At 43.2% G+C, this 26,544-nt stretch overlaps 1 protein-coding gene across 1 annotated transcript in view; it reads left to right on the forward strand.

Moving 5' to 3' along the window:
- Positions 1-26,544, forward strand: part of LOC125463059 (cilia- and flagella-associated protein 54-like) — a 437,943-nt gene that overhangs the window by 257,070 nt on the left and 154,329 nt on the right. The window contains exons 42-45 of the mRNA XM_048553715.2: positions 6,938-7,123; positions 15,421-15,508; positions 19,368-19,562; positions 24,213-24,279. Coding sequence (XP_048409672.2) covers positions 6,938-7,123; positions 15,421-15,508; positions 19,368-19,562; positions 24,213-24,279 — 536 coding nt within the window. The remainder of the gene's footprint in view (positions 1-6,937; positions 7,124-15,420; positions 15,509-19,367; positions 19,563-24,212; positions 24,280-26,544) is intronic.

Consider the following 26,544-nt stretch of genomic DNA (forward strand, 5'->3'; position numbering starts at 1 on the left):
CACCATCCTGACTTGGAAATATAATGCCATTCGTTCACTGTCGCTGGGTCAAAATCCTGGAATTCCCTCCCTAATAGCATTGTGGGCCAACCTACAGCAGGAGAACTGCAGCGGTTCAAGAAGGCAGCTCATCACCACCTTCTCAAGGGCAACTAGGGATAGGCAAGAAATGTTGGCCAGCCAGCAATCAGCAATCACACAAATGTATAGGAAAAAAAAAATTGGAGGTATTACATTCCATGCTCTTGTCCAAATCTTTAATGTATATTGTGAGCATTTGGGATTCCAGCACTGAACCATGCGGTACCTTACTCGTCACTGCCTGCCACTCTGAAAAGGAACCATTTATTCCAATTCTCACACACCACCCTACCAACCTCCGGATACAACGCATTGTCCTCCGACACTTCCGCCATTTACAATCCGACCCCACCACCCAAGACATTTTTCCATCCCCACCCCTGTCTGCTTTCCGGAGAGACCACTCTCTCCGTGACTCCCTTGTTCGCTCCACACTGCCCTCCAACCCCACCACACCCGGCACCTTCCCCTGCAACCGCAGGAAATGCTACACTTGTCCCCACACCTCCTCCCTCACCCCCATCCCAGGCCCCAAGATGACATTCCACATTAAGCAGAGGTTCACCTGCACATCTGCCAATGTGGTATACTGCATCCGCTGTACCCGGTGTGGCTTCCTCTACATTGGGGAAACCAAGCGGAGGCTTGGGGACCGCTTTGCAGAACACCTCCGCTCAGTTCGCAACAAACAACTGCACCTCCCAGTCGCAAACCATTTCCACTCCCCCTCCCATTCTCTTGATGACATGTCCATCATGGGCCTCCTGCACTGCCACAATGATGCCACCCGAAGGTTGCAGGAACAGCAACTCATATTCCGCCTGGGAACCCTGCAGCCATATGGTATCAATGTGGACTTCACCAGTTTCAAAATCTCCCCTTCCCCCACTGCATCCCTAAACCAGCCCAGTTCATCCCCTCCCCCCACTGCACCACACAACCAGCCCAGCTCTTCCCCCCCACCCACTGCATCCCAAAACCAGTCCAACCTGTCTCTGCCTACCTAACCGGTTCTTCCTCTCACCCATCCCTTCCTCCCACCCCAAGCCGCACCCCCAGCTACCTACTAACCTCATCCCACCTCCTTGACCTGTCCGTCTTCCCTGGACTGACCTATCCCCTCCCTACCTCCCCACCCACACCTTCTCCACCTATCTTCTTTACTCTCCATCTTCGGTCCGCCTTCCCCTCTCTCTCTATTTATTCCAGTTCCCTCTCCCCATCCCCCTCTCTGATGAAGGGTCTAGGCCCGAAACGTCAGCTTTTGTGCTCCTGAGATGCTGCTTGGCCTGCTGTGTTCATCCAGCCTCACATTTTATTATCATTTATTCCAAGTCCCTGCTTCCTGTCTGGTAACCATTTCTCTATCCAATAGACTACCTCCGATACCATTAGCTTTAAGTTTGCATCATAAGTAGGAGGCTGTGCATTCCAGTCCCCCACGATTGTCTGGGTGAAAAAATATTTCCTTAAATCCCTCTAAACCTCCTGCCTTTCACTTCAGAAGTATGCCCCATTGTTCTTGACCCATCAATAAATGAGAACAGAGATAATGGGAACTGCAGATGCTGGAGATTCCAAGATAATAAAATGTGAGGCTGGATAAACACAGCAGGCCAAGCAGCATCTCAGGAGCACAAAAGCTGACGCTTCGGGCCTAGACCCTTCATCAGAGATTCTTTACTCTCCATCCTCGGTCCGACTCCCCCTCCCTCCCCATCCACTCCAGTTCCCTCTCCCCATCCCCCTCTCCGATGAAGGGTCCAGGCCCGAAACGTCAGCCCTTGTGCTCCTGAGATGCTGCTCGGCCCGCTGCGCTCATCCAGCCCCACACTCTAATACCTATTTCATCTAATAGTTTAAAAACAAAAAGTTCTAGAGACACGTGTAGAGCAACTATCCAGAGAGAAACAGAGTTAACATTCTGAGTCTGATAATGGCCCTTCTCAGTTCTGAAGAGGAGTTATGTCCGGCTTGAAAATCTTAAAACTGATTCTCCCCACTTAAGGGCAGCTCGATGGCACAGTGGTTAGCGCTGCTGCCATACAGCACTGGGGGGCTGGGTTTGAATGCAGTCTTGGGTATCTGTCTGTAGAGTTTGCACATTCTCTGTGTTTCTGTGGATTTCTGCCAGGTGCTCTGGTTTCCTGCCACAATCCAAAGGTATGTGGGTTAGTTGGATTGTCCATGCTAACTTTCTCCATTCTGTCCAGGGGTGTGCAGATTAGGTGGATTACACGTGGGAAGAACGGTGTTACGGGGATAACGGGAGGTGCTGAGTCTAGTTGGGATGCTCTTTGGAAGGTCGATGAAGAAGGCTTGATTGGCTGAATGGCCTCTTTTTGATTTTAATAGTCTATGTCTTTCCAATGATAACCAATAAAATCAAAAACTCATTCAAAATGCACTGATTATATATTGTTAACCACTGCAGGAGCAACTGACTTGAGCCTCAAAAATTAAAGAGGAAAAGTAATTGGAAGTAGGACATTCATAAAACAATGTTTTAGCAGAAAATATTTCTAGAAAATACTAAACATCTGAACCAAAAAAAACACACAAATACACTTTGCATGTTTCATCTGCGCTTTCTATCCATTAAATGTTTCCAGCAACGGTATGTGTGTATTTTACATTAAAAACATTTCAACAATATAGAATATTTTGACTAAAAACCAGATATAGTAAACTTCAAATCATACATTTTTCAGTCCCACTTGTATTTTGTGAAATGGCAGTAATGAAAACTCTTCATCAGGGTATATCGAAATACAGTTGACCTTTGCATTCCCATAGAAATCTTTCTAGAACATACAAATGATCATTGGGCTGGACGTTTCGGGCCTGGACCCTTCATCGGAGAGGGGGATGGGGAGAGGGAACTGGAGTGGATGGGGAGGGAGGGGGAGTCGGACCGAGGATGGAGAGTAAAGAATCTCTGATGAAGGGTCTAGGCCCGAAGCGTCAGCTTTTGTGCTCCTGAGATGCTGCTTGGCCTGCTGTGTTCATCCAGCCTCACATTTTAATAAATGAGAACAGTTGCTTTCTCTCCACCCTGTCCATGCCCTTCATAATCTTGTATGCCTCTATCTGGTACACCCTCAACCTGCTCTGTTCCAAAGAAAACAACCCAAGTTAATCTAACTTCTCATATGCATGCTGTCAATGTAATCACATCCTTCCAATAGTATGGTGCCCAGAACTGCACTTTGTACTCCTAATCAAAATTCTGTACAGCTCCAATGTAACCTCCCTGCTCTTATATCCAAACCTTGACTGATAAGGTGAGCATCCTATATGCCTCCTTAACTACCCTATTAATCTGCCCTGCTACCTTCAGGGATCTGTGGACAGCCTGTCCAAGATACTTCTGTTCCTCTGAGCTTTCTAGTCAATTATTGAGTACTCCCTTGTTTTGTCCTTCTTCCAAAGTGCATCATGTCAGGGTAAATCTCATCTGCCTCTGATATGCTCATCTAACCAATCCAATCATATCCTGTAACCTATGATCTTCCTCCTCACTGTCAACTACCCAGCCAGCCTTTGTATTCCACAAACTTAGTTATCATTCTCCCACATTCTCATCTGCATCATTTATGAATATCACAAACTTTAAGAGACCCAGCATTGATTCCTGTGGAACACCACTGCACACCGGGCTCCAGTCACATAAACAGCCTTTTCTCACCAGCCTTGTCTCTTAGATGACACAAAAGTAGGTGGAAAGGTTAGTTGCAAGAGGCTTACAATGGTTTGTAGAGAGGTATTGATAGATTAAATTAGTGGGAAAACATTTGGCAAATGGGCATATTGTGGAGAAAAAAATGGCATGAAACATCGTGTTTACCCTTGTTTTAAGGGGGCTGGGGAATTAGGGAAGTCTCACTGCAACAGTTTAAGTAGTTTTAGTCCCCTTATTTAACAACACATATTATTCATTGGAGGTAGTTTAGAGAAGGTTCACTGGAATAATCCCTGGTCTGGAGAGATTGTCTTATGAGCATAGGTCAATTAGTTTGGGACCTGACTCATTGGAATTTAGAAGAATGAGAGGTGATCTTATTGGTTTAAACTTTGACAGGGGGATGGGAACTGTAGCTACAGATCAGAGAAAAGGGTAGCTGGTATACAGGCAGATAGAGCAAGCAGAGAATCTGTGAGGAAGGATAAGCAATTGATAGGGCAAAGTGGCAGTCAGTGCAATGGGTTGAGGTATGTCAACTTCAATGGAATAAGTGTCTGGAATAAGGGTGATGAACTTAGAGAGCATGGATCAGTACTTGGAGCTTTGATGTTGTGGCTGTTACGGAGACTTGGATAAGACAGAGGCAGGAATGGTCGTTGGATTTTCTGGGGTATAGATATTTCAATAGAAATAGGGAGGGAGGTAAAAGAGGTGGGGGAGCGGCATTGCTAATCGGGGATGGTATCACAGCTACAGAAAGGGAGGTTGTGGAGGAGGCTTTGTCCACTGAGTCAATTTGGGTGGAAGTCAGAAACAGGAAATGAGCAGTCACTTTCTATAGATTCCCCAGGTGCAACAGAGACACCAAGGAACAGATTGGGAGATAGATTTTGGAAAGGTGTGGAAGTAATAGGGTTGTTGTCAAGGGTGACTTCAACTTTCTTAATATCGACTGGAACCTCCAAAGTGCAAATAGTTTGGATGGAGCAGATTTTGTCAGGCATGTCCAGAAAGGATTTCTGACTCAATATATACGTAGACCAACTAGAGGGGAGGCCATATTGGATTTGGAGCTTGGCATTGAATCAGGCCAGGTATCAGATGTGTAGCTGGGACATCATTTCAGTGACAGTGATCACAACTCCCTGGCCTTTGCTATAGCCAAAGAACAAAGAATAAAAGAAAATTACAGCGCTGGAATAGGCCCTTCGGCCCTCCAAGGCTGTGCCGATTGAGATCCTCCAGCTAAACCTGTCATTTGTTTTCTAATCAGTATCCCTTTGCTCCCTGCCCATCTGTGTACCTGTCCAGATACATCTTAAAAGACACTATCGTGTCTGTGCCTACCACCTCCGCTGGCATCATGTTCCAGGCAACCACCACCCTCTGCGTAAAGAACTTTCCACGCATATCTCCCATAAACTTTCCTCCTCTCACATTGAACTCATGACCCCTAATAATTGAGTCCCCTGCTCTGGGGGGAGAAAAAGCTTCTTGCTATCCACCTTGTCTATATTCCTCATGAGGGGTATAGGAGCAGATGGTGTGAAAAGGTAATTAACTGGGGGGAGGGAAATTACAATGCTCTTCGGCAAGAACTGTGGAGCATAAATTGGGATCAGATGTTCTCGGGGAACTGCACAACAGAAACGTGGAGGTTGTTTAGGGAGCACTTGCTATGAGTACAGGATAGATTTGTCCAACTGAGGCAAGGAGGGGATGGTAAGGTGAAGGATCCTTGGATGTCAAGATATGTGGAACCCCTAGTCAAGAGGAAGAAGGAAGCTTACTTAAGGTTGAGGAAGCAAGGATTGGACAGAGCTTAGAGGTCTGCAAGGTAGCCAGGAAGGAACTGAAGAATGGACTTAGAAGAGTTAGAAGTGGGTATGAGGAAATCTTGGCGGGTAAGATCAACAATGACCATTTAATGGGATTGAGATGTCCTTGTCCTTTTTCATAACTATTTAACAAGACATGTTTATTATCCTCACTGATTAAAAGGCTAACAGCCTTTTTGTGAGCATTTACATTCTAATAACTTGAAGCAGGAATCTTAACATGGTCTGATTCATTATTTTCATCATTTCTTGACCTCTCATGAACTGTAGCCGACATTCAACAGACCTAACCTATCGTGCTGTGTCTATTTTACGCATAGAATACAATAATATTTAAGGATATGATGACAAAGTTTGCTATAATGAAGCCAATTCAATCCTATATCTTCATTCAGTCTAGACTACTGCTTTTGCTGCTTACAATGTGGTCTGTACCACTGAGGGGATGAAATACAGACTTGCTGGCCACTTTACAGAACATGAACATTCTGTCCATAAAAATGACCCCAAGCTTCCAGTTACCTACCCCTTCAACATACCACCATGTTTTAATGCCAATATTTCTGTCTCAGGCCAACAGTAGCAATCCAGCAAGGCTTAGTCAAGCAGGAAAAACAATACCTCATCTTCCACCTAGACACCTTACAGCCTTCAGGATTCAACGTTGAATTTAACAATTTTAGATATAAAACCCTCCTCTAAGTTCTTTATCCCCTGCCTTCCCCTAGGTCTTATTTTGCATGGGCTTGTCACAGCACAAGCTTCCATTTTCAGCCATTCACATTTCTTGTTGGCACCCTGTTCAGCATTTATCATCTTCTCTTGTCCTTGGCAATCTATTTGTTTGCCTCTCCTAATTTTTGTTCCCTCTCTCTCTTCACCATCCCATGTATTTTATTCACCCTTTCCTCTACTCCACTGCTCATCATTAACATAAATACCATCCTTTCCCAGTTCAGTTCCGTTCTGACAAGGTGTCACTGGATTTGAAAGATTAACTCTGTTTCTCTGTCGACTGATGCTGTCTGACTTGCTGAGTCTCCCAAAATCTTTGTTTTTACTTCAGATTTCCAGTATCCGCAGCTCTTTGTTTTAACTGAATCCCATATCTCTCTGCCTATTTGCAGAACATTTCCAATTAACCCCCATATAATTTTTTAGTTATAGATATAAGACTGAATTATACAATAACTTTATTTTCAGTTTGATATTTGGGAATTAATTCTTTTTCTACTGTAGAATGTTGTGGCTTTTTCGTATTTTAACAGATAAAGATATTATTATATTGTAGTTAGAGCTTAAAAAACCCTGAGCCGCCTTCTGTTTCATTTAGGACGGAGAGACATCACGAAACACATTCATGGATCTGTTGGGTTCAGTGCAACACCAGTACCTATGGAAAATGCCAAGCCTGCTGACCTATCTAATGAAGACTTTGGTACATTTGATGATATCTTATGTAAACCGCTGCCTTGGTCACAGGTTTCACTTGTGATTTTATCATATAAACATACCATTGGTAAGATTTTATCGTTATCTTCTACTTAGTATCTCCGCTGTTACTGATGTGTTGATATGAACCCAAAAGTATCTACAAAGACCATAGCAGAGCGTTTATAGATGTGTTATTATGCGGTGGCTGTGCTGATTGTAAAGACATTAGTTCTGTTGTCTATCGATAAACAAGACAATCATGGGCACTTAAATCATAAACATGGATCAACTGAGGAACAATTCCAACGCATATTCAAAGTTTTCAGTTGATTGTTTAACTAACTGTAAGAATACTGTACCTCTCCCATTATATGTATGTGCATTTAATGTTAACAAAATTCAATGTTAATGCAAAGCGGGATGTACCACCTTGGACATTTTGTGTGAATTTAGGTGCTGTGAATGCTGTTGCAAATTGATCACAAAATTGAAGTATCAATCAGATTCAAAGTAATGTGATTCAAATCTCCATTATATTCTTCAAAATTTAATTATTTTAATTTAAAGACAATAACCATTTATATAGTTTGATGTTACCTTTGGTAAGGGGATCAAAGGTTATGGGCAGAAAGCAGAAGAATAGCGTTGAGAAACATGTCAACCATGATTGAAATGTGGAGCAGACTCCAATGGCCTAATTTTGCTGCTATATCTTGCGTTCTTATAACAGAGATTAGGGCATGAATTGTCTCATGTGGTATGACTGTTAAGGACTCCATTTTCTGTGTACAGCCTGTAATCAGTTTCTGATCTCAACCCAGGAACGTAAGAACAAGTGTGTCAGACATTTAGTTCACTCTGAGAGCTGGCCTGAGGGAGCTGGATCAGTGTCAAGCACATTCCACGTATAAGTAAAAGGTGTCTTGGTGATAGGATACCAGCCTCTGTGGAGTTATTTCAGTGGTGATGAGAGAAAAGCACACAACTCCTGAAGAAATTGACTCGCAACAGTCATGTAACAGTACAGCACAGTACAGGCCCTTCGGCCCATGATATTGTGCCAAACTTTTACACTAAACCTAAGGTCTATCCAACCGCCATCCCTACCTTGTACTACTATCCATATGCCTGTCTAATAGCTGCTTAAATGCTCCTAATGAGGCTGACTCCACTACCCTCTCCGGCAGTGCAATCCACGCCTCTACCATTCTCTGAGTAAAGAACCTACCTCTGACATCTCCCCTGTATCTACCTCCACTCACTTTAAAACTATGCCCCCTTGTAATAGCTACGTCCACCCTAGGAAAAAGTCTCTGGCTGTCTACTCTGTCTATACCTTTGATCATTTTGTACACCTCTATCAAGTCACCTCTCATCCTTTGTCATTGTAAAGAGAATAGCCTTTCCTCATAAGGCCTTCCCTTCATTCCAGGCAACATCCTGGTAAATCTCCTCTGCACCTTTTCTAACACTTCCAGATCTTTCCTGTATTGAGACATCCAGAACTGAACACTATACTGCAGATGTGGTCGAACCAGGGTTTTGTATAGCAGAAGCATAAGTTCATGACTCTTGAACTCAATCCCTCTATAAATGAAAGCTAACATACCATGCACTTTCGTAACAACTCTATCCACCTGGGTGGCAGCTTTTAGGGAACTGTGGACATGAACCCTAAGATCCCTCTGCTCCTCCACACACTGCCAAGAATCTTTCCGTTTACCCTGTATTCTGCTTTCAAATTTGTCCTCCCAAATGAATCACCTCACATTTTTCAGGATTAAACTCTGTCTGCCACTTTGAGTTGGGGTAAGCATATCTGGCATCTTGCTGTTATTTGGGAAGCTTGACTCATTTGATCCTGCCATCAAAGACTGTGCCCAGTATGTGGAAAGAATATGTTATATTCTGTGGGCAGATTAAAAGCAACGAGTAATTCTCCTGACAGCTTGTGGAGCCGCAGCTTTTTCAGTTATTAGGAGCCTAATTTTCCCTGAGGCACCAGATAACAAAATCTTTCAAGAGATTTAGTTCATGGATGTTACAACCACAAGCCTCCCCTAATTCTGAGACGCTATCGGTTTTACGTGGCCCTTTGAGAGCCAGGGGAATCCGTACTGGGATTTTTGACTAGGTTAAGACAAGTAGCAGTGGAATGTGACTTTGTTTTAACCCTCAATGAGATGCTGAGAGACTTTGGTACGTGGGATTAATAATGTAATCATGCAAAAGCACTCACTCGCTGATGCCCAGCTAGACTTCAGACAGGCACAACAACTGGCTTTGTCATTAGAAAATGTGGCAAGTGGACTTACAGGGTATTCCAATGGATGTGGACCCTCGCCAGTCTAACTGAGCTTGGGGTCACCACATAGTGCACTCAATTGCATAGCCTCACTCAGGATGTATCCTGAATAGAGGGACTCTAGGTCAGTGCTCAGCAAGACCGCAAACAAAGCCAAACCTTGGCCAGTGAAAATTTTCGTCAGGCCAGCAAGTTGCTGCCAGTGTGCGGATTCGAGACAGCAAAAGAATCCCAGTAGACCTAAACTGAGTTAGAGAACTCTTAGGTCGGTATTCAGGAGAGTGCACGCCCTGGAAAGTCTACCTACATCTGGTTTGGAATAGTTAAATTGCATTGCAACATCCAAATCAGAACCAATCAAAATAAACATCTGGTTAAATAGTTACCTAGTTCTAACGGAGGTCAGTACCAGCATGGCCATATCAGTGACTGCAGAACCAGTCTTTAACAAAATTCGCTCTGGACGCCAACCTTTATGTTTGTGCAAGACCATGGCTAGACTGAGAACCTATACTGGGGAACCTTTACAAGTTAATGGTGTAACTTCAGTTTAGGTTTCTAATGAGAAGCAGCTGGTTCAGTTACTAATGATTGTGGTAAAAGGCTTGGGCCCAAGCTTGATGGGGTGAAATTGGTTGAGAAAGATTCACCTAGATTAGCTGAGCATTTTTCAAACAGAAAAATGTGCCTGTGTGAAGTCGTAATTAAATATCTGGAAGTCTTTCAGGAAGGTCTTCCACAAGGCTTGTCCAGTGCCATTTCCCTTACAGGAAAAAGTAGTGGCAGAAATCAGAAGGCCAGAAAGTGAAGGAACCTGCAGGAATCATCACCGTCACTGCTGCTGCTGCAGCCTACCCCGCTCCGCCCACCGCTGACGCCATTTTGCCCATCACGGACGCCGACTCCACTCTGCCCACCGCTGACACCGACGCAGCTCCGCCTACCACCGATGGAACTCTGCCCACTGCCAATGGAACTCAGCCCACTGCAGACAGAACTCCGCCCACCACTGGTGCTGACGCAATCCTGCCCACAGCCAATGCCGACATCGCTCTGCCCACAGCTTACACAGCCAGCAACCCCAGAGAAGACAGCCACACTGAGCCCTGCTGAATTTTCACCATCCCCCCCAGACCTCCCCCTGACTGAGGACAAATGGTCAGTCCCCAGCAAGGGGCTCACCTTTGTCCCCCTCCGCCCACACATCAACGAATATCGGTCACGTTTGGACATCGAGCAGTTTTTCCACCGCCTCTGCACTTACTTCTCTAACCGGGAGCCCAACCTTCCCTCCACTGACCCCTTCGTCCGCCTCCATCACAAGTCCTCCTTCTGGACGCCACCCCCAGGCTTCCAGCTTTTGTGCTCCTAAGATGCTGCTTGGCCTGCTGTGTTCATCCAGCTCCACACTCCATTATCTCGGATTCTCCAGCATCTGCAGTTCCCATTATCTCTGAATCATCAAACCAGTCCAGTTTACAGAATGGGCAGCATTGGTCATACCAACTGTGAAGCCGGATGGGTTTGTTCACTTTTGTGGGGATTTTAAATAAATAGTAAACTGCTTTTCACAGTTGGATGAGTACCCTCGCAGAGGACTTATAGGCAAATCTGTCAGTGAGGGTGTCCTTCATGAAGCTGTCCATGAGCCATGCGTACTTGCAATTGCTGTTAGATGAGGATTTCCAGACATGCTGTATGCTACAATTATTACTCATAAGGTTTTAGATCAATACACATTTGGGGTATCACCAGTTTATATAATTTTTTAAGTGGATAGCAGAGAACATTTTATAAGGTCTATCCCCAGTTGCCATTTATCTAAATGATGTGCAAATAAAAGGGAATACCAACAAGGACTGGACATGATCTTTAGATGTTTCTCCCAGGTGTACATATGCCTTAGAAGGGAAAAATGTGTTCCAAGCACCCCAAGTGACTTACTTGGGCTACAAAGTCAACAAGATCTGAAGATAAAGTGAGAGTGAACAAAGGTGCCCTGGCTCCCATGTCTGTACCGGAACTTAGATCGTTCCTTGGGCTGTGAAATATTATGGAAAGTTCATAAATAACCTGGCCTCCATCCTAACACCATTGCACCAGCTCTTAAAAAAGGATCAGCCTTGGAAATGGTCACGTAGCCAAGCCAAAGCTTTCAGGGAAATGAAGAAACGGCTGTCATCCTCGAAGGCGTTGGCACACTGTCATCCCAAGTGAGATGTAGCATTGAAATGTGATGCCTCCCTGTACTGCAGGAGGAACACCTAATAGCCTATGCGTCCTAGATTTTGACTGCAGAGTGTAAATATGTTCAAATAGAGAATGAAAGTTTGACAGTCATATTTGGAGTCAGGAGGTTCCACCAATATCTTTACAGATGTAAATTTGTAATAATAACGCACTACAACCCTTGCTGGGTCTGCAAAAACAGAACAAGACAGCACCGTCTATAGTTTCAGGCCAAATTCAGCAGTGAGTTCTAATACAAAGTGCGTATAATTACAAATTGGAATACCGTCTGGTAGTTGAAGTAGTAAATGTGGAAGCATTGAGCTGCCTGCCATGAGCAGGAATACCACCAATGGTTTTGTCACTGGAAGAGTCCGTAAAGACTTTAAATTTTCTGGATACGTTTCCAGTCACAGCTGACAATATCAGAGTTTGGATGCAGAAAAATCTGGTCCTGACAAAACTGAAACAGTTGGTGGTGATGGGGGAAACCAAGTGGCTGTCACAGTCAGAGCTGAGACATTTTTGGACCTGGAGACACATCACAGTCGAGGATGGCATATTAACATAGAACGTAGAACATTACAGCACAGTACAGGCCCTTCGGCCCTCGATGTTATGCCGACCTGTCATACCGATCTGAAGCCCATCTAACCTACTCTATTCCATGTACGTCCATATGCTTATCCAATGACGACTTAAATGTACCTAAAGTTGGCGAATCTACTACCATTGCAGGCAAAGCGTTCCATTCCCTTACTACTCTCTGAGTAAAGAAACCACCTCTGTCATCTGTCCTATATCTTTCACCCCTCAATTTAAAGCTATGCCCCCTCGTGCTTGCCATCACCATCCTAGGAAAAAGGCTCTTCCTATCAACCCTATCTAACCCTCTGATTATTTTATATGTTTCAATTAAGTCACCTCTCAACCTTCTTCTCTGTAACAAAAACAGCCTCCAGTCCCTCAGCCTTTCCTTGTAATACCTTCCCTCCATACCAGGCAACATCCTAGTAAATCTCCTCTGCACCCTTTCCAAAGCCTCCACATCCTTCTTATAATGCGGTGACCAGAACTGTACACAATACTCCAAGTGCGGCCGCACCAGAGTTTTGTACAGCTGCAGCATAACAATATGGGGAGCAAGGGTAACTATCCCAAATAAAAGATGCTGCCAGAACTCCACGAGAGTCATCCGGGGTGTCCAAAATGAAGATATTGGCGAGAAGGTATGTCTGGTGACCAGTATTGAATGTGGACATAGCTACATTGGTGGGACAGTGCCCAGAGTGTCAACATGGACAAAAATTGCCACCAGCACTCCCCTGCATTTGTGCGAATGGATGTGTAAACCCTAGATGTGGTTACACAATGACTATGCATGGCCTCAATGTTCTTGGTCATCGTGAATGCCCACACAAAGTATCTGGACATGCATTGAGTTCATTTGTCAAACAAGGGAACAACGATGGGAAAACTGTGCTCATCATTTGCAATATACAGACTCCTAGAAGTGTTAATCACAAATAACGGGCCATCTTTGCCAACAGGGAATTTGAGTATTTCCTAATGTTGAATGGTATAAGGACATGCAATTCATCATCTGATGGTCAATCAGAAAGAGAAATTCAAACTTTGAAAGCAGACTTAAAAAAACCACCACAGCTTCATTCAATACCAAACTGTCATGGTTACCATTTGATTACAGGACCGACCCTCACGCAACTACAGAGATAGCTCTTGACAGAGTTACTAATGGGCCAAAGACTCCGCATCAGGTTAAATCTGATCCACCAAGGCCTTGGGAGCGAGGGTGTGTACCGTCAGGCACGCCTGTGTCAGACACAAAATTCTGAGAAACGAGAGAGACAGTTTACTTCAGGAGACAAAGTTTGATGTAGGAACCATGGAAATGGACCTGCATGGATAAGAGGCATGGTAGACGCTAGGTGAGGTCCAGTGGTGTATTAGGAACAAAAACAAACTTGCCGGAAAAGCTCAGAGGTCTGGCAGCATCTGTGGAGGAGAAAACACAGTTAATGTTTCGGGTCCGGTGACCCTTCCTCAGAACTGTTCTTATCCCCAGAAATGGAAACAGAAATGTTGAGGAAGGGAAGGGAGGAGTTGGAGATAGAGCAATTGAAAGTGAGGGCAGGGTGGAAATTTGAGGTGAAATTGATGAAGTTTTCCAATTCTCGACGGGAGAGGGAATCAGCACCAATGATATCATCAATGTATCAGAGAAAGAGTTGTGGTTGGGGGCTGGAATAGGACTGGAACAAGGAATGTTCCATGTACCCTACAAAGAGTCAGGCATAACTAGAGCCATGTGTGTACACATAGCAACGCCTCTTGCCTGAAGAAAATGAGAGGAGTTGAAAGAGAAGTTGTTGAGGTGAGGACAAGTGGTGGTGGTGGGTGGGGTTGGTTCAGGTCTTTGCTCCAGGAAGAAGCGGAGAGCCCCAAGACTCTCCTGGTGGGGAATGGATGTGTAAAGGGATTGCACATTCACGGAAAGAGGAGGTGGCTGGAGCCAGTAAACTGGAAGCTTTGAAACCGACATAAGGTGTCGGATGAATCATGGATGTATGTGGGTAGGGATTGGACTAGGGGTAGAAGACTGAGTCAAGGTAGGAAGAAGTGAGTTCTGTGGGGCATGAGCAGGTTGAAACAATGGGTCTACCTGGACAGTCCTGTTTGTGGATTTTTGGCTGGAGGGGTGGGGTACTATTAGCTTGGAAGTGGATATACACCAGTGGTATATTAAGTTTGGGTAGGCACAATGGTCCTGAACAAGCATGTGGATTACCAAATTCATAAAAGAGCAAATCCTGGCTCCTCAGCTACTTTTCTGATTGTTCCAGAACTGATGTGTCCTCCTTCTCCATCAAGCTTTGAAGATATCTCAGAATCTGAGATGGACATAGCGAATGTCATCGCCTAAATGGGAGAATAAATTTCTTCTGAGATGCTCCAGGTGCAAGAATCAAGCTACCTTGCATTGCACACCACCTGTATTCGAGGCAGAGTTGGAGGAACCTGACACAGTGCTAAAACACCCCAGGAGGATCTCCAAAATAAAAGGAACTGGCCAATGTGCTTGGTCTCAGAGTGGGAGGGATGTGGTGACCTCCTAGAATATTAACTCCCTAATAGGGGCTATTAATCTGGTCCAGACAGGGAGCCTGGCTGTCAGGTACAAACAGGAGTGTCAGACATCCTGTTCACTCTGAGAGCTGGCTCTGAGGATCAGCTAGATCGATGTCAAGAACTCTGCACATGTAAATAAAGGGTGATTTGGTGACAGGGTACCAGCCTCTGTGGAGTTATTTCGGTATTGCAGTTTAGTTTTTTGTTTCTAAGGTATGGAATGGAAAATCATTTCAGGTTCCTTTTGTAGAATGCTATTTACTAAGGCTTTTACTGCAAAGTAGACATAGGATAAATTGTTGTAATGCACACACACTCAAACAGCAGATAACAATCATGGTTTACACCTATGAAATATTAAAGTGTTGGTGGCATCTGTGAAACCACACTAGAGAATGCATCTCTCTTTTCACGAGAAAAGGAAAGGAAAATCAGAAACAAAGTCTCCATAATCTTATGTAACAGTACTCAAAATAAACCATATCTATTTTGACGAACCGGTAACAGGGGAATGAAAGGAATCAGGGAAAAGATTTGAAGGCTATTCTGAATATTTGTTTGTAAAATGTTTTCAAATATATCTGAAATGCATGTTTGATCACTGTAGGCAATATACGGCTGTTCCCAACATGTTTTTAAAATGTTACAGAATTATAAGAAGTGTCTTTTGATGACGCTTTTCTTCTGCTTGTAAATAGAATTACTTCGAATAAATGGTCAAAGGAGTTTGTGTGCACAGGCCCTCCATGAGCAAGGAAATGTTCACTTCTATGCGGGAAACAAGAGGTATATGTAAAATGCCATCAGATATTTCAATGCCATGCTGTACTGATAGTTAAAGTTTTGAAGTAACTTTGGAGACTTTGATGAATTTAGTTCTACTTATTTTGTGTGTAGAAATATTGACAATTGGATTTCTTTGGAGCATCCCAGACAAGAAAATAATAAATTGAATGAAGACCATTGCCTCCACCTCCATGGATTAAACCCATTTTTGGTTCCTAATTAGCCCCATCCTATTTTACCTAGCTTTACTCTTTAAATATTTTTCAAAGAATTTTGCATTTCCTCTTATGTTATCTCCCGAAATCTTCTCATGTTAGCTCTCTTTCTCTTACTTATTTTTCGTTTTCCCTTTGAACATTTGCTATTCATCCTGGTTCTCACATGTTATTAACATGATATTTGACACAGACATTCTTTTTTTGCTTCTGTAATGGCCTTTAAGGAAAGTTTCTAATTTATTTAAATTCCTGTGGAATCTATAATTGTGTTTAAGATTGTTTGTTTGAAAAGGACTTTTAAGAGTTTGCATCAATGTAATCAGTTGTAGTTTTTTTGAACCATAGTGCCATACAGCATGGAAACAGATCCTTTAGTGCAACTTGAACATGCTGACCAAGTTTTCCATACTAAGCTAATTCCACTTGCCTGCATTTGGCCCATATCCCTTTAAATCTTTCCTACTCATGTACTACCTGTCCACATTTTTTTTTGAATGTTGTAACTGTGTCTGCATCTACAACTTCCCCTGGCAGTTTATAAACACACAACCCACCGTCTATATGAAAATGTTCCCCTCAGGTCCCTTTTAAATCTTTCTCCCCTCACCTTAAAAATATGACCCATAGTTTTGAACCCCACCCCACCCGAGGGAAAAGACCTTTGCTATTCACCTTATCTATACCCCTCATATTTTATAAATCTCTATAAGGTCACTCCTTAACCTCCTATGATCTTGGGGAAAAAAAGTCCCAGTCTATCCAGCCTCTCCTTATAACTCAAACCCTGTAGTCCTGGCAATATCCTGGTAAATCTTTTCCGAACCCTCTCCAATTTAATAATATTCTTCTATTACATCGTCATCATTGGCAGTCCCTCGCAGATGAGGATGACTCTCTTCCACTCTAAGAGTGAGCCCATAAGTGGCTGTACAGACCAATACTGCTGCTGCAGTCTCTGTTACATTTGGGACAGAAGGTGGTCTCGGTAACAGGTGGCTGGGGCATTGCTGTGGCAGCAAGCTCCTTTTGCAATTTTTGCCTGACTTCTGCTTTTTCCCAACGGCAATTCTCGAGGTGCTCAACACCTTCCCAGATGCTTCTCCTCCACTTTGGACAGTCTTGGGCCAGTGATTCCCATGTGTCTGTAGGAATGCCGCACTTCACCAATGAAGTATGCAGCAGGTCAGGCAGCATCAGAGGAGCAGGAAAGCCGATATTTCAGGTTTACATTCTTCATCAATTCTGTGAAGCGTGTAAACCCGAAATATTGACTTTCTTGCTCCTCTGATGCTGCCTGACCAACTGTGCTCCTTCCAGCTCTACACCGTATTGGCTCTGACTTCAGCTGCAGTTCTTGCTATCTCCTTTGCCAGTGAGGCCTTGAGGATATTACGTAGTGCTTCCTCTGTCCACCTGGGGCTCGCCTGCTGTTTTGAAGCTGGGAGTAGAGACCTGCTTGGGGAGCCTCATATTGGTTATGTGGATGATGTGCCCAGCCCATTGTAGCTGTTTAAGTGTGGTCAGTACCTCAATGTTGGTCTGGTAGAGAACGCTGGATTTGGTGTATCTTTCTTCCCTGTAGACTTGCAGGATCTAGTGCAGGCAGCATAGGTGCAACTGCTCCAGTGACTTGAGGTGTCTGCTGAAGACAGGCCGTGTCTTAGAGCCAAGTGTGAAGCTGGATGAACACAGCAGGCCAAGCAGCATCTCAGTCCATCCAGCTTCACACTTGGTTATCTTGGATTCTCCAGCATCTGCAGTTCCCAATATCTCTGATCATGTCTTAGAGCCATATAGGAGGGCAGGATCCACTACAGCTCTGCAAACCATGATCTAATGTTGTTGTCCTTGAACACCCTTTTCATCAACAGCCGAAGGCTGTACTAGCACACTGGAGGTGGTGCTGGATCTCTTCATCAATAGCACTTTGGCCTTTCTATAGCAGGGCGATTAGAACTATACATAGTACTTCAAAAGTGACCTCCTATACTCCATGTGGGGTGGGGGGGGGTGAAGGGATGAAAAGAGAGGGAGGGTGGGAGAGAGAGAGAGAGTCAGAGAGAGAGCATTAATCGGGTGAGTTGGGACAACGAGAAATAACTAAGTACGTTGCAAACACATTGGTAGCTGAGGAAAAGAATTTACAAGCATCTGACTCCAACCAACAGTCAGATCTGATTATTAATTAGTAATGGTTCCTTGATTCGAGATATATCCATTCACTGATTCTGTGAGAAGTAGAGAGTTTTGCTGACTTCATTTTACACAAGTTTTGTGCTCCTTTATCAGTATGTCAGCTTTCAACATGTGTTTGCATTTTTGTGCTCATCACCTTTTCCACCACTCCTGCATTTAACTCTCCAGCATGTCTGGCTTCTGGTTTAACTTTTTCTTGTTGGTACAGCTGCCAGGTCGTGGCTCATCAAGTCACATGCAGCAGTATTTTTTTTTATTATCCAAAGGAAAACTCTCAATGAAAGGTTTACTATTATTATTTATGTTTACTATTTGGCAGTAAGAAGATAAACAGAATTCCATAAACTCTAGGAGCTGTGATACATGACCAAGCTAAAAGAGACTGAATCCTAAAAGGTGGTGCATATACCTGAGACATGCAAGAGCTGCGAGTTTATATCAGAGGATCAGATCTTAAACTGGGCTTAGTTGCTTTATTACTGGAGAAGTAATTCTCAAAAACTGTGCTATTGGGATTGACATGACCTGAGAGAGCGAGGATTTCTAGAGATGTGTATTATAATGTTAACTGTATCTGGGGATCATTCAGGGAGTATAGCTGCTCATGAGCACAGGAACAAAATCAGTTGAGTAGAAGACTGTGAGTCCTAAGAAGCTGTGCTGGAAAGACCGAAAGTGCACATGGTGCCATATTTGTGTGAGGAATGATAGGGTCTGTAAGCCTATCTTTGTGTATTTACTATTTAAAATGAATTTTTCTTTTATGTTTGAGGTATTACTTGCTTGTTAAGTCATCTGTGCTTCTCATAAAACAACCATAACACTTCTTCATCCTGCTCCTTAACTCATCTATCGTACAAGGTGCTCTGTCTTTGATCTTCCTTTCTTTCCCCCTTGTGGCACTGTATTTCAACTGCAACCTACCAATTGGCACTTTTAAAGCTGTTTAAATTTCAATTTCAGTGTTGTATTCCAGAACATCCTCTTACTCTGAGACTGTAATATTCTCCTTACTGTTCATAGAATCGTTGAATGAATACATCAGGAGTTGAGGACCCATCACTGATTAGGAATCAGACCTGACTGCTGATTGGAGAGTCAAATCCTTGTAAAACCTTTCCTCGACTATCACTGTGATACAACGTGCTTAGTTGTTTCTCTTTCTCCCCTCAGCTTGGACTTTCTTGGAACTCATTATGTCTACAAGTGTTGCTGCTGAACTTGCAAATGACAATGAAGCAAGGAAACTTTAAGTGCCCAGATCATGAGAATTGGCAACAAGCATGTACGGGGATCATTGCCAATACTCACCAATAGCAGTTATTGGGAGACAAATTGGCCACTTCAGTTAGCTCCTACCCAAAGCAAGAGGGATGGGAAACTTTAATACTTTGCATAATAGAAGTTATAAAGTGCATATGAGAAAAATTGTTTTGTTTTTACAGAGCAGCTATTAGATGTTGGTGCCAAGCAATTGATGCAATATTAAACATGACGGACTTTATCCATAACTGGCAACACTTGGAAAGTAGCAGCAGCATTTCATTGGAACATTCCAAAGATTACAGTGAAGCCTTACTAGATCGAGCTGGTATTTGGGGTTGTTTACAAGCTGGAGTCTTATCTGCAAAAATAGCTCAGTAAGTATCACCAACTATCAAATTATAAAATAGAGTCATAGAGGTCTACAGTACAGGAAAAGCCCATCAACCCATCGTATCCACTTTGAACAAAAACAACTACCTAACTATTTTCCAGCATTTAGCACATAATCATGTATGCCTTGGCATCGATAATGCACATCTAAATACTTCCTAAATATTATGTGGGTTTCTGCCTCTACAACCCTCACAATCAGTGAGTTCCAGAATCCCACACTCTCTGGGTGAAAAGGTTCTTCTTCAAATCTGGTAGATGAGGGCAATGCTTTCAATATAATCAACTTGGATCTCAGCAAGACTTTTGATGAGGTCCTCCATGGGAGACTGAGAAAAAAGGTAAAAGCCGATAGGATCCAAGGAAATGTGGCAAATTGGATCCACAATTGGCTGAATGGCAGGAAGCAAAGGGTGATGTTTGAGATGTGTTTTTCCAACTGGAGATTTTGTGCCCAGTGGTGTCCTGCAGGGGTCAATCTAACTGTTATGGCTATTATCTTCAAAATAGTCACAACTGTTACTTCATCCACTTGGCCTGCTCATTTTCTAAGAATAAAACTAGAATTGCACTCCTTCTCATTGGGCTTGTTATGTACTGGCTGGGAATGTTTTCTTGAATGTAGTTTGTGAATTTTGTGTCCTCTGTGTTTTTCATACTGTCCATATTCCAGTTGATATTCGGTAGTTGAAGCCCCTAACTACTGTTGCTATATTGTTGGTAATCAAGAAATGTGCCCGTATATTTGCTCTTCCATCTCCCTCCCATGATTTGGCAGTCTATAGTATACACCAAATAGTGGACTGCTCATTTTTTACTTCTGAACTCAACCGTAATGACTTAATTTGGTAATTCATTCAGTAATCATCTCTCCTCAAAGCAGTTATTGATTTCTTAACCAGCTCTCCCTCAGCTTTTTCATCCCTTTCTCTATCCTGTTTGAAAAGTCTATATTCAGGGATATTAAACTGTCATTTTCCCCCTCTCTAAGCCAAGTTTCTGTTTTAGCCATTATATCATACTGCTATGTGTTGACCTGCACTCTATGCTTCATTTGGAGCACCAGAGACTGATAGATTTTATAAAATCATAAGGGGCATTGATAGGGTGAATAGCCAAGATCTGTTTCCAGGGGTATGAGATGGCATAGGTTTAAGGTGAGGGGGGTAAGATTTAAAAAGTACCTGAGGGGTACCTTTTTCACGCAGAAAATGGTACGTGTGTGGACCAAGCTACGAGAGAAAGTGGTGCAGGTGAGTACTGTTGCAACATTTGAAAAGTATCTGGAGGGGTCTTTTAATAGGAAGAGTTTAGAGGGCTATGGGACAAATACTGGCAAATGTAACTAGGCCAGATTGATATGCCTGGTTGGCACGGAAGAGTTGGACAGAAGAGTCTATTTTCGTCCTCTATGACTCTGTGACTCCACTCCTTTCACTTACATATGTACATTTTAACACTGCCAAATTCCTTGCTTGTACATTTGCCTTTTCTGTCTATCAGAGTTATTCACTAATTTTCTGTCTCCCATTTCCTGCTCTGAATTTATCCTATCTGAATCGGTCCCCAGGTTCCTAGCTCCTTTCCAGTCTAGTTTAAAGCCTCCATAACACTGCGATATTCATCCCAGATGGAAACTGTTTAGCTTGTTCAGGCCCCATTTTTCCCAGAGCAGTTCTACTGCCTTAGAAATCTGGCACCTTTCCTCCAGTTTTCCAGTTGTGTGTTTGATTGCTCAATTCTCCTCTAGAAACTCAGCAGATCTGATAGCATCTATGGAGAGAAAACAGATTTAATGTTTCGAGTCGAGTGACTCTTCTTCAGAACTAATAATAGTTCGGAAAAGGTGTCCTTTATCTGAAAATACAGGATGGGGGCTGAAAAGGTGTGAACAGATAAAAGGAGGAGTCCAGATAGAGAGAACAACAGTTAGGCGCACGAAGGGATGTATGATGGTCTGCCAGGGAAAATGAAAAACTGATAATGGGAACCATAAGTCTTTGAAAGTGGGTTGGCTGTGCTAACAGCCTGTGTCATAACAGGGCCTAGTATGTGGGTGATAGGTAAAAGTCATAGAAAAAGGCTTTAAGATCATTGAACTTGATGTTAAGTCCTGAAGGCTGCATGGTCCCCAAGCAAAAAATGAGATGCTGTTCTTTCAACTTGTGCTGAGCCTCATTGGAATGCTTCAGCAAGGCTGAAACACAGATGTTGGCCAGGGAACATGGTGGCATGTTGAAGTGGCCTGTAACAGGAATCTCAGGGTCACTTTGTAGACTGAATGTAGTTGTTCCACAAATTGGTCACCCTGTACGTGTTACATTTACCCAGTGTAAAGAAAACTGCATTGTGATCAGTCAATACAGTAGACTAGATTGAGTGAAATGCAGGTAATTTGTTGCTTCACCTGGAAGGTATGTTGTGGCCTTAGCTAGTGACGTTAGGGGAGGTAAATAGGTAAATGTCGCACCTTCTGCATTTGAGTGGGAAGGTGCATAGGAGTGTGGGGAGATGATGGGAGTGGAAGAGGACTGGACCAGTTTGTCTTAAAGGAAATGGTCTCAGCAAAATGCTGATGTGAGAGGAGCAGGGAATATGCTTTTGCTATTCTCATCAGTATACGGAATTGGAAGTAATCCAGAGATTAGTGCTTTGGATACCCTGCTTTTCAATTTCCTTCCTATCTCTCAAAAGTCTGCTTTCAGAACCTCATCCTCTTCTGCATAAGCCATTGTTATCAAAGTGGAATACTACCTCTGGTTGCTTACTCCATCTGCAGCTGCTCCATGGCCTACTTGACCCTAATACCAAGGAGGCAGTGTACCATGTGAGAGCAGTAGATATGGCCCAGAAACCCCTGTCTGTTCCTTTGACTAATGGATGCCTTTTCAATACTGATGTTTCCCTCTTCTTCCTTACCGCATTTCTAGCTAAGCTGCACATAACGCCTTCAACTGCACCTCTTCTGGTAACCAACAGCCTCAGCATTATCTAAAATGGAAAGGTGATTTACGAGTGAGTCCTTTGGGAACTCCTGAACTCTGCCTGATTCTCTTTGAGTGGTTGGTGGTCACTCTTTCCCTTTTATGCCTCCGTGCTCTGAGTCTACATGTGGCCACTCCTGTGAATGTGCTGTCCTCATGGGTCTCAGTCTCACCATAGAGGGAAAATTTAACCTGGTAATTAAATAAATTAGTGGAGATCATAAAAGTATGATTTAAAACTCATCTAATGCCTTTTAGGAAATGAAATCTGCTGTGCTCACCTGACTAGGCAGACAACGTGATTCCTGACTCAGCATAGTGAGGAACTCTTTCCTGCCTCTCTTGTTGTACTCCATAGAATTACTACAGTATAGAAACAGCCATTCGGCCCTACAAGTCCACACCAACTCCCCGAAGAGCATCCACCCAGACCCATCCCCTTACTCTACCCCGATAACCCTGCATTTCCCATGGCTTATGCACCAAACCTACACACCCCTGAACACTATGGGCAATTTGGCATGGCTAATCCACCTAATTTGAATGTCTTTGGACCGTTTGAGGAAACCAGAGCACCTGGCGGAATCTCACGCAGACACAGAGAGAATGTGCAAACTCCACACAGACAGTCGCTCGAGGGTGGGCGACTCATTATGTGTTCTGGGCAATTGAAAATGGACCATTAATGCTAGCCTTATAAGTGATGCCCAAATCAAGTAAATGAACAATGATAATTTTGTTTCATGCATTTTAGTTCAGTATGCTATCTGCCACAGAATTAAAAAGAGTATGCCCTTATGAATGGAACAGATTCACCTGGGAAACCAAACTAATTCACCCATATCATCTTATTCATGCAGCTTCAAGTTGACAGTGCATAATTAAGTTGATAGTTTTATTTTTATGATCATCATAGAATCCTTACAGTGTGGAAACAAGCACTTTGGCCCAACAAGTCTACACCAAACTTCAGAGGATCCCACCCAGACTCATTCCCCCTATAATCCACCTAATGTTGGGCAATTTAGCATGGCCGGTCCACCTGACCTGCACATCTTTGGACTGTGGGAGGAAACCGGGGCACCCGGAGGAAACCCACGCAGACACGGGGACAATGTGCATCCTCCACATGGACAGTGGCCCGAGGCTGGAATCAATCCCAGGTTCCTGATGCTGTGAGGCAGCAGTGCTAACCACTGAGCCACCATGCCGTCCTTGTTGTTTGCATGTTCTTCAGTTTTTGTATATTTTCTGTATTGCCTGCACTATGATGACATTGGTTGAATTAATTTAAAAATACTATCCCTGTGAAATGATCTGGAATATAATCTTCTCAACTATTACGGTCGGCACGGTGTCTCCGTGGTTAGCACTGCAGCCTCGCAGCACCAGGAACCTGGGATGTGCAGGCTAGGTGGATTGGCCATGCTAAATTGTCCATAGTGTTCAGGGTGTGTGGGTTATAGGGGGATGGGTCTGGGTGGGATGCTTCAAAGGGCGGTGTGGACTTGTTGGGCTGAAGGGCCTGTTTCCACACTGTAGGGAATCTAATCTAATCTACTCTAATCCTTGAGCACCCCTTCTGTTCTAGCTTTTTCTCACTAACTGATACAAACAGTTGTTCAATTAATGTGCTTTGCTTTGATTTAGGTTTATGACACCATTGGACTTCAGCTTCAGACTTGATTGTTGCATCTTGTCGTCATTTTTCTTCAAGGTATAAATATACTGATGACCCTACTAGAACAGATCTGTTTGCTGCTTATTCGATGTTTACATGGTATTTACAACACATTGGTATTTACATTTAAACTACTATCCCTGTTCTCAAAAAGTCCACCTTAAACCTGTTTGTCCTTGCAGACATGTTATGACATTGCTCTTCAAACCCCTTGAAAGTTGTTGTTTGTGCCGCTAGACAATCATCAAAAATTAGGCAAGGGAATCGGGGGTTATAAGGAGTAGATGGGAATGTGGAACTCAAAACACAATCACAACAGCTGTGATCTTGTTGAATGGTCTATTAATGCTCCAATTTCATATGTATGTTTGTTTACTTGTTTGTTAACTTGCTTCATTCTATAAGCATGAGACGTGTGATGGTGGATTATACAGAAGACACTATTCAGTTACAACACAGGTGATCATCTCTGTCTTTTGAACTCTTCGAATGATTGTTGAAAACCATGCTGATCATTTGCCTCCACCAAAGGCGTATATCAGACCTCATGATCAGATCTTCTCCTGAATTCTTCGACTACAGCGTATCTATCGTAGAAATATTAAAGTACAAGAAGCAGGCCATTCAGTCCGTGGTGTCTGGATCAGCTCTCTGAATTAGCATCTCACCTAGTGCAATTCTCCTGTTTTCTCATTGTAATGTTCTTCCTTTAAGGTAACAGTCAAATTCTTTTTGAATGCCTTGGTTGAACCTAGCTCTACATAACACTTAGACAGCGCATTTCAGACCCTCACACTTGCTACCTGAAAATGTTACATTTCAGGCCACTTTTGCTTATTTTAGAATTACTTTAAATCTGCACCATCTTGTTCTTGATCTCTTCACAAGTGGGAACATTTGCTTCAAAAATTCTTGTCCAGATCACTCATGATTTCGATTGCTTAAATCAGATCTCCTGTCAGCCTTCTCTTCTCCAAGAAGAATTGTCCTAGTTTCTTCAACCTATCTTCGTAACTAAAGTTTCTCATCCTTGGAATAATTCATGTAAACCATTCAGCACTCGCTGTAATGACTTCACATCCTGTCCAAAGTGCAATGCCCAGAGCTCCTGCTGAAGCTGAACAAGTGTCTTATGTAAGTCAACATCACCTCCTAGTTCTTATACTTAATGCCTCTACCAGTAAAGTCTAGATTACTGTACATTTTATTCACTGCTCCTGCAACCTGTCCTTCCACTTTTTCTGTCCTACACCCAGGTCTTTCTGCTCCTGTAGACCTTTTATTATAGTGACCCTTATTTACCAAAATGTATCACCTCACAATTCTGGGCATTGAATTTTATCTGCCACGTTTCTGCCCACTCCACAAACATGTCCATGTCCTTCTGATATTCTACACCATCCTCCTCACACGTCGCAATGCTTCCAAATTTTATATCATCCGCAAACCTTGAATTTATACCATATAGCCCAAGATCTAAATCATTACTAGATTGTCAAGAAGCCAAAGGATCCGAACATTGACCCCTCGAAAACTTGGCTGCAAACCCTCTTACTGAAATGTAGTCAGGGTCTTATCTTTACATCCCATCTGAAAGCTGACATCTCCAAACATGCAACATTCCCTCAGTTCTACTACATTGGAGACCAATCATCTTAGACTCAGGATTTTGTCATATAAATGCAGTGGGTACATGAGCAGGTTAGAAACTGGGTGCTCTTCAATGAGCAACTCACCTCCTGGTACCCCAAAATCTGTTCACTGTTAATACCATAAGACCAGAAGAAATAGGAATAGGAGTAGGCCATTCACCCCTCTCGAGACTGCTGCACCATTCAATAGGGTCCTGGCTGATCTGACGTTTTCCACACATCCACTTTCCTTGCTTTTCCCCGTAAGCTTTGATGTCCTGACTGATCAAGAATCTATCTCAGCCTGTAACATACACAAGGATTCTGCCCCCACAGCTGTCTGTGTTAAGGAGTTCCAAAGAATCTTAACCCACTGAGAGATGAAAATACACTTCATCTCAGTCTTAAATTGGAGCGTTTTTATCTGAGACTATGCCCTCTAGTCCTAGACTCTCCTATGAGAGGAAACTCAGTCTGAGCATTTACCTTGTCAAGCCCCTTAAGAATTCTGTATGTTTCAAAGAGATCATCTCTCATTCTTCTAAACTCCAGTGAGTAGACCCCTAACCTGTTTAATCTTTGCTCAAAACAATCCCTGCATACTGGGGATCATCCCAGTGAATCTTCCCTGAACTGCGTCCAATGAAATAATATCTTTCCTATAATAAGT

Source organism: Stegostoma tigrinum, chromosome 25 (assembly GCF_030684315.1).
Source record: "Stegostoma tigrinum isolate sSteTig4 chromosome 25, sSteTig4.hap1, whole genome shotgun sequence".
In the NCBI taxonomy this organism is placed as follows: domain Eukaryota; kingdom Metazoa; phylum Chordata; class Chondrichthyes; order Orectolobiformes; family Stegostomatidae; genus Stegostoma; species Stegostoma tigrinum.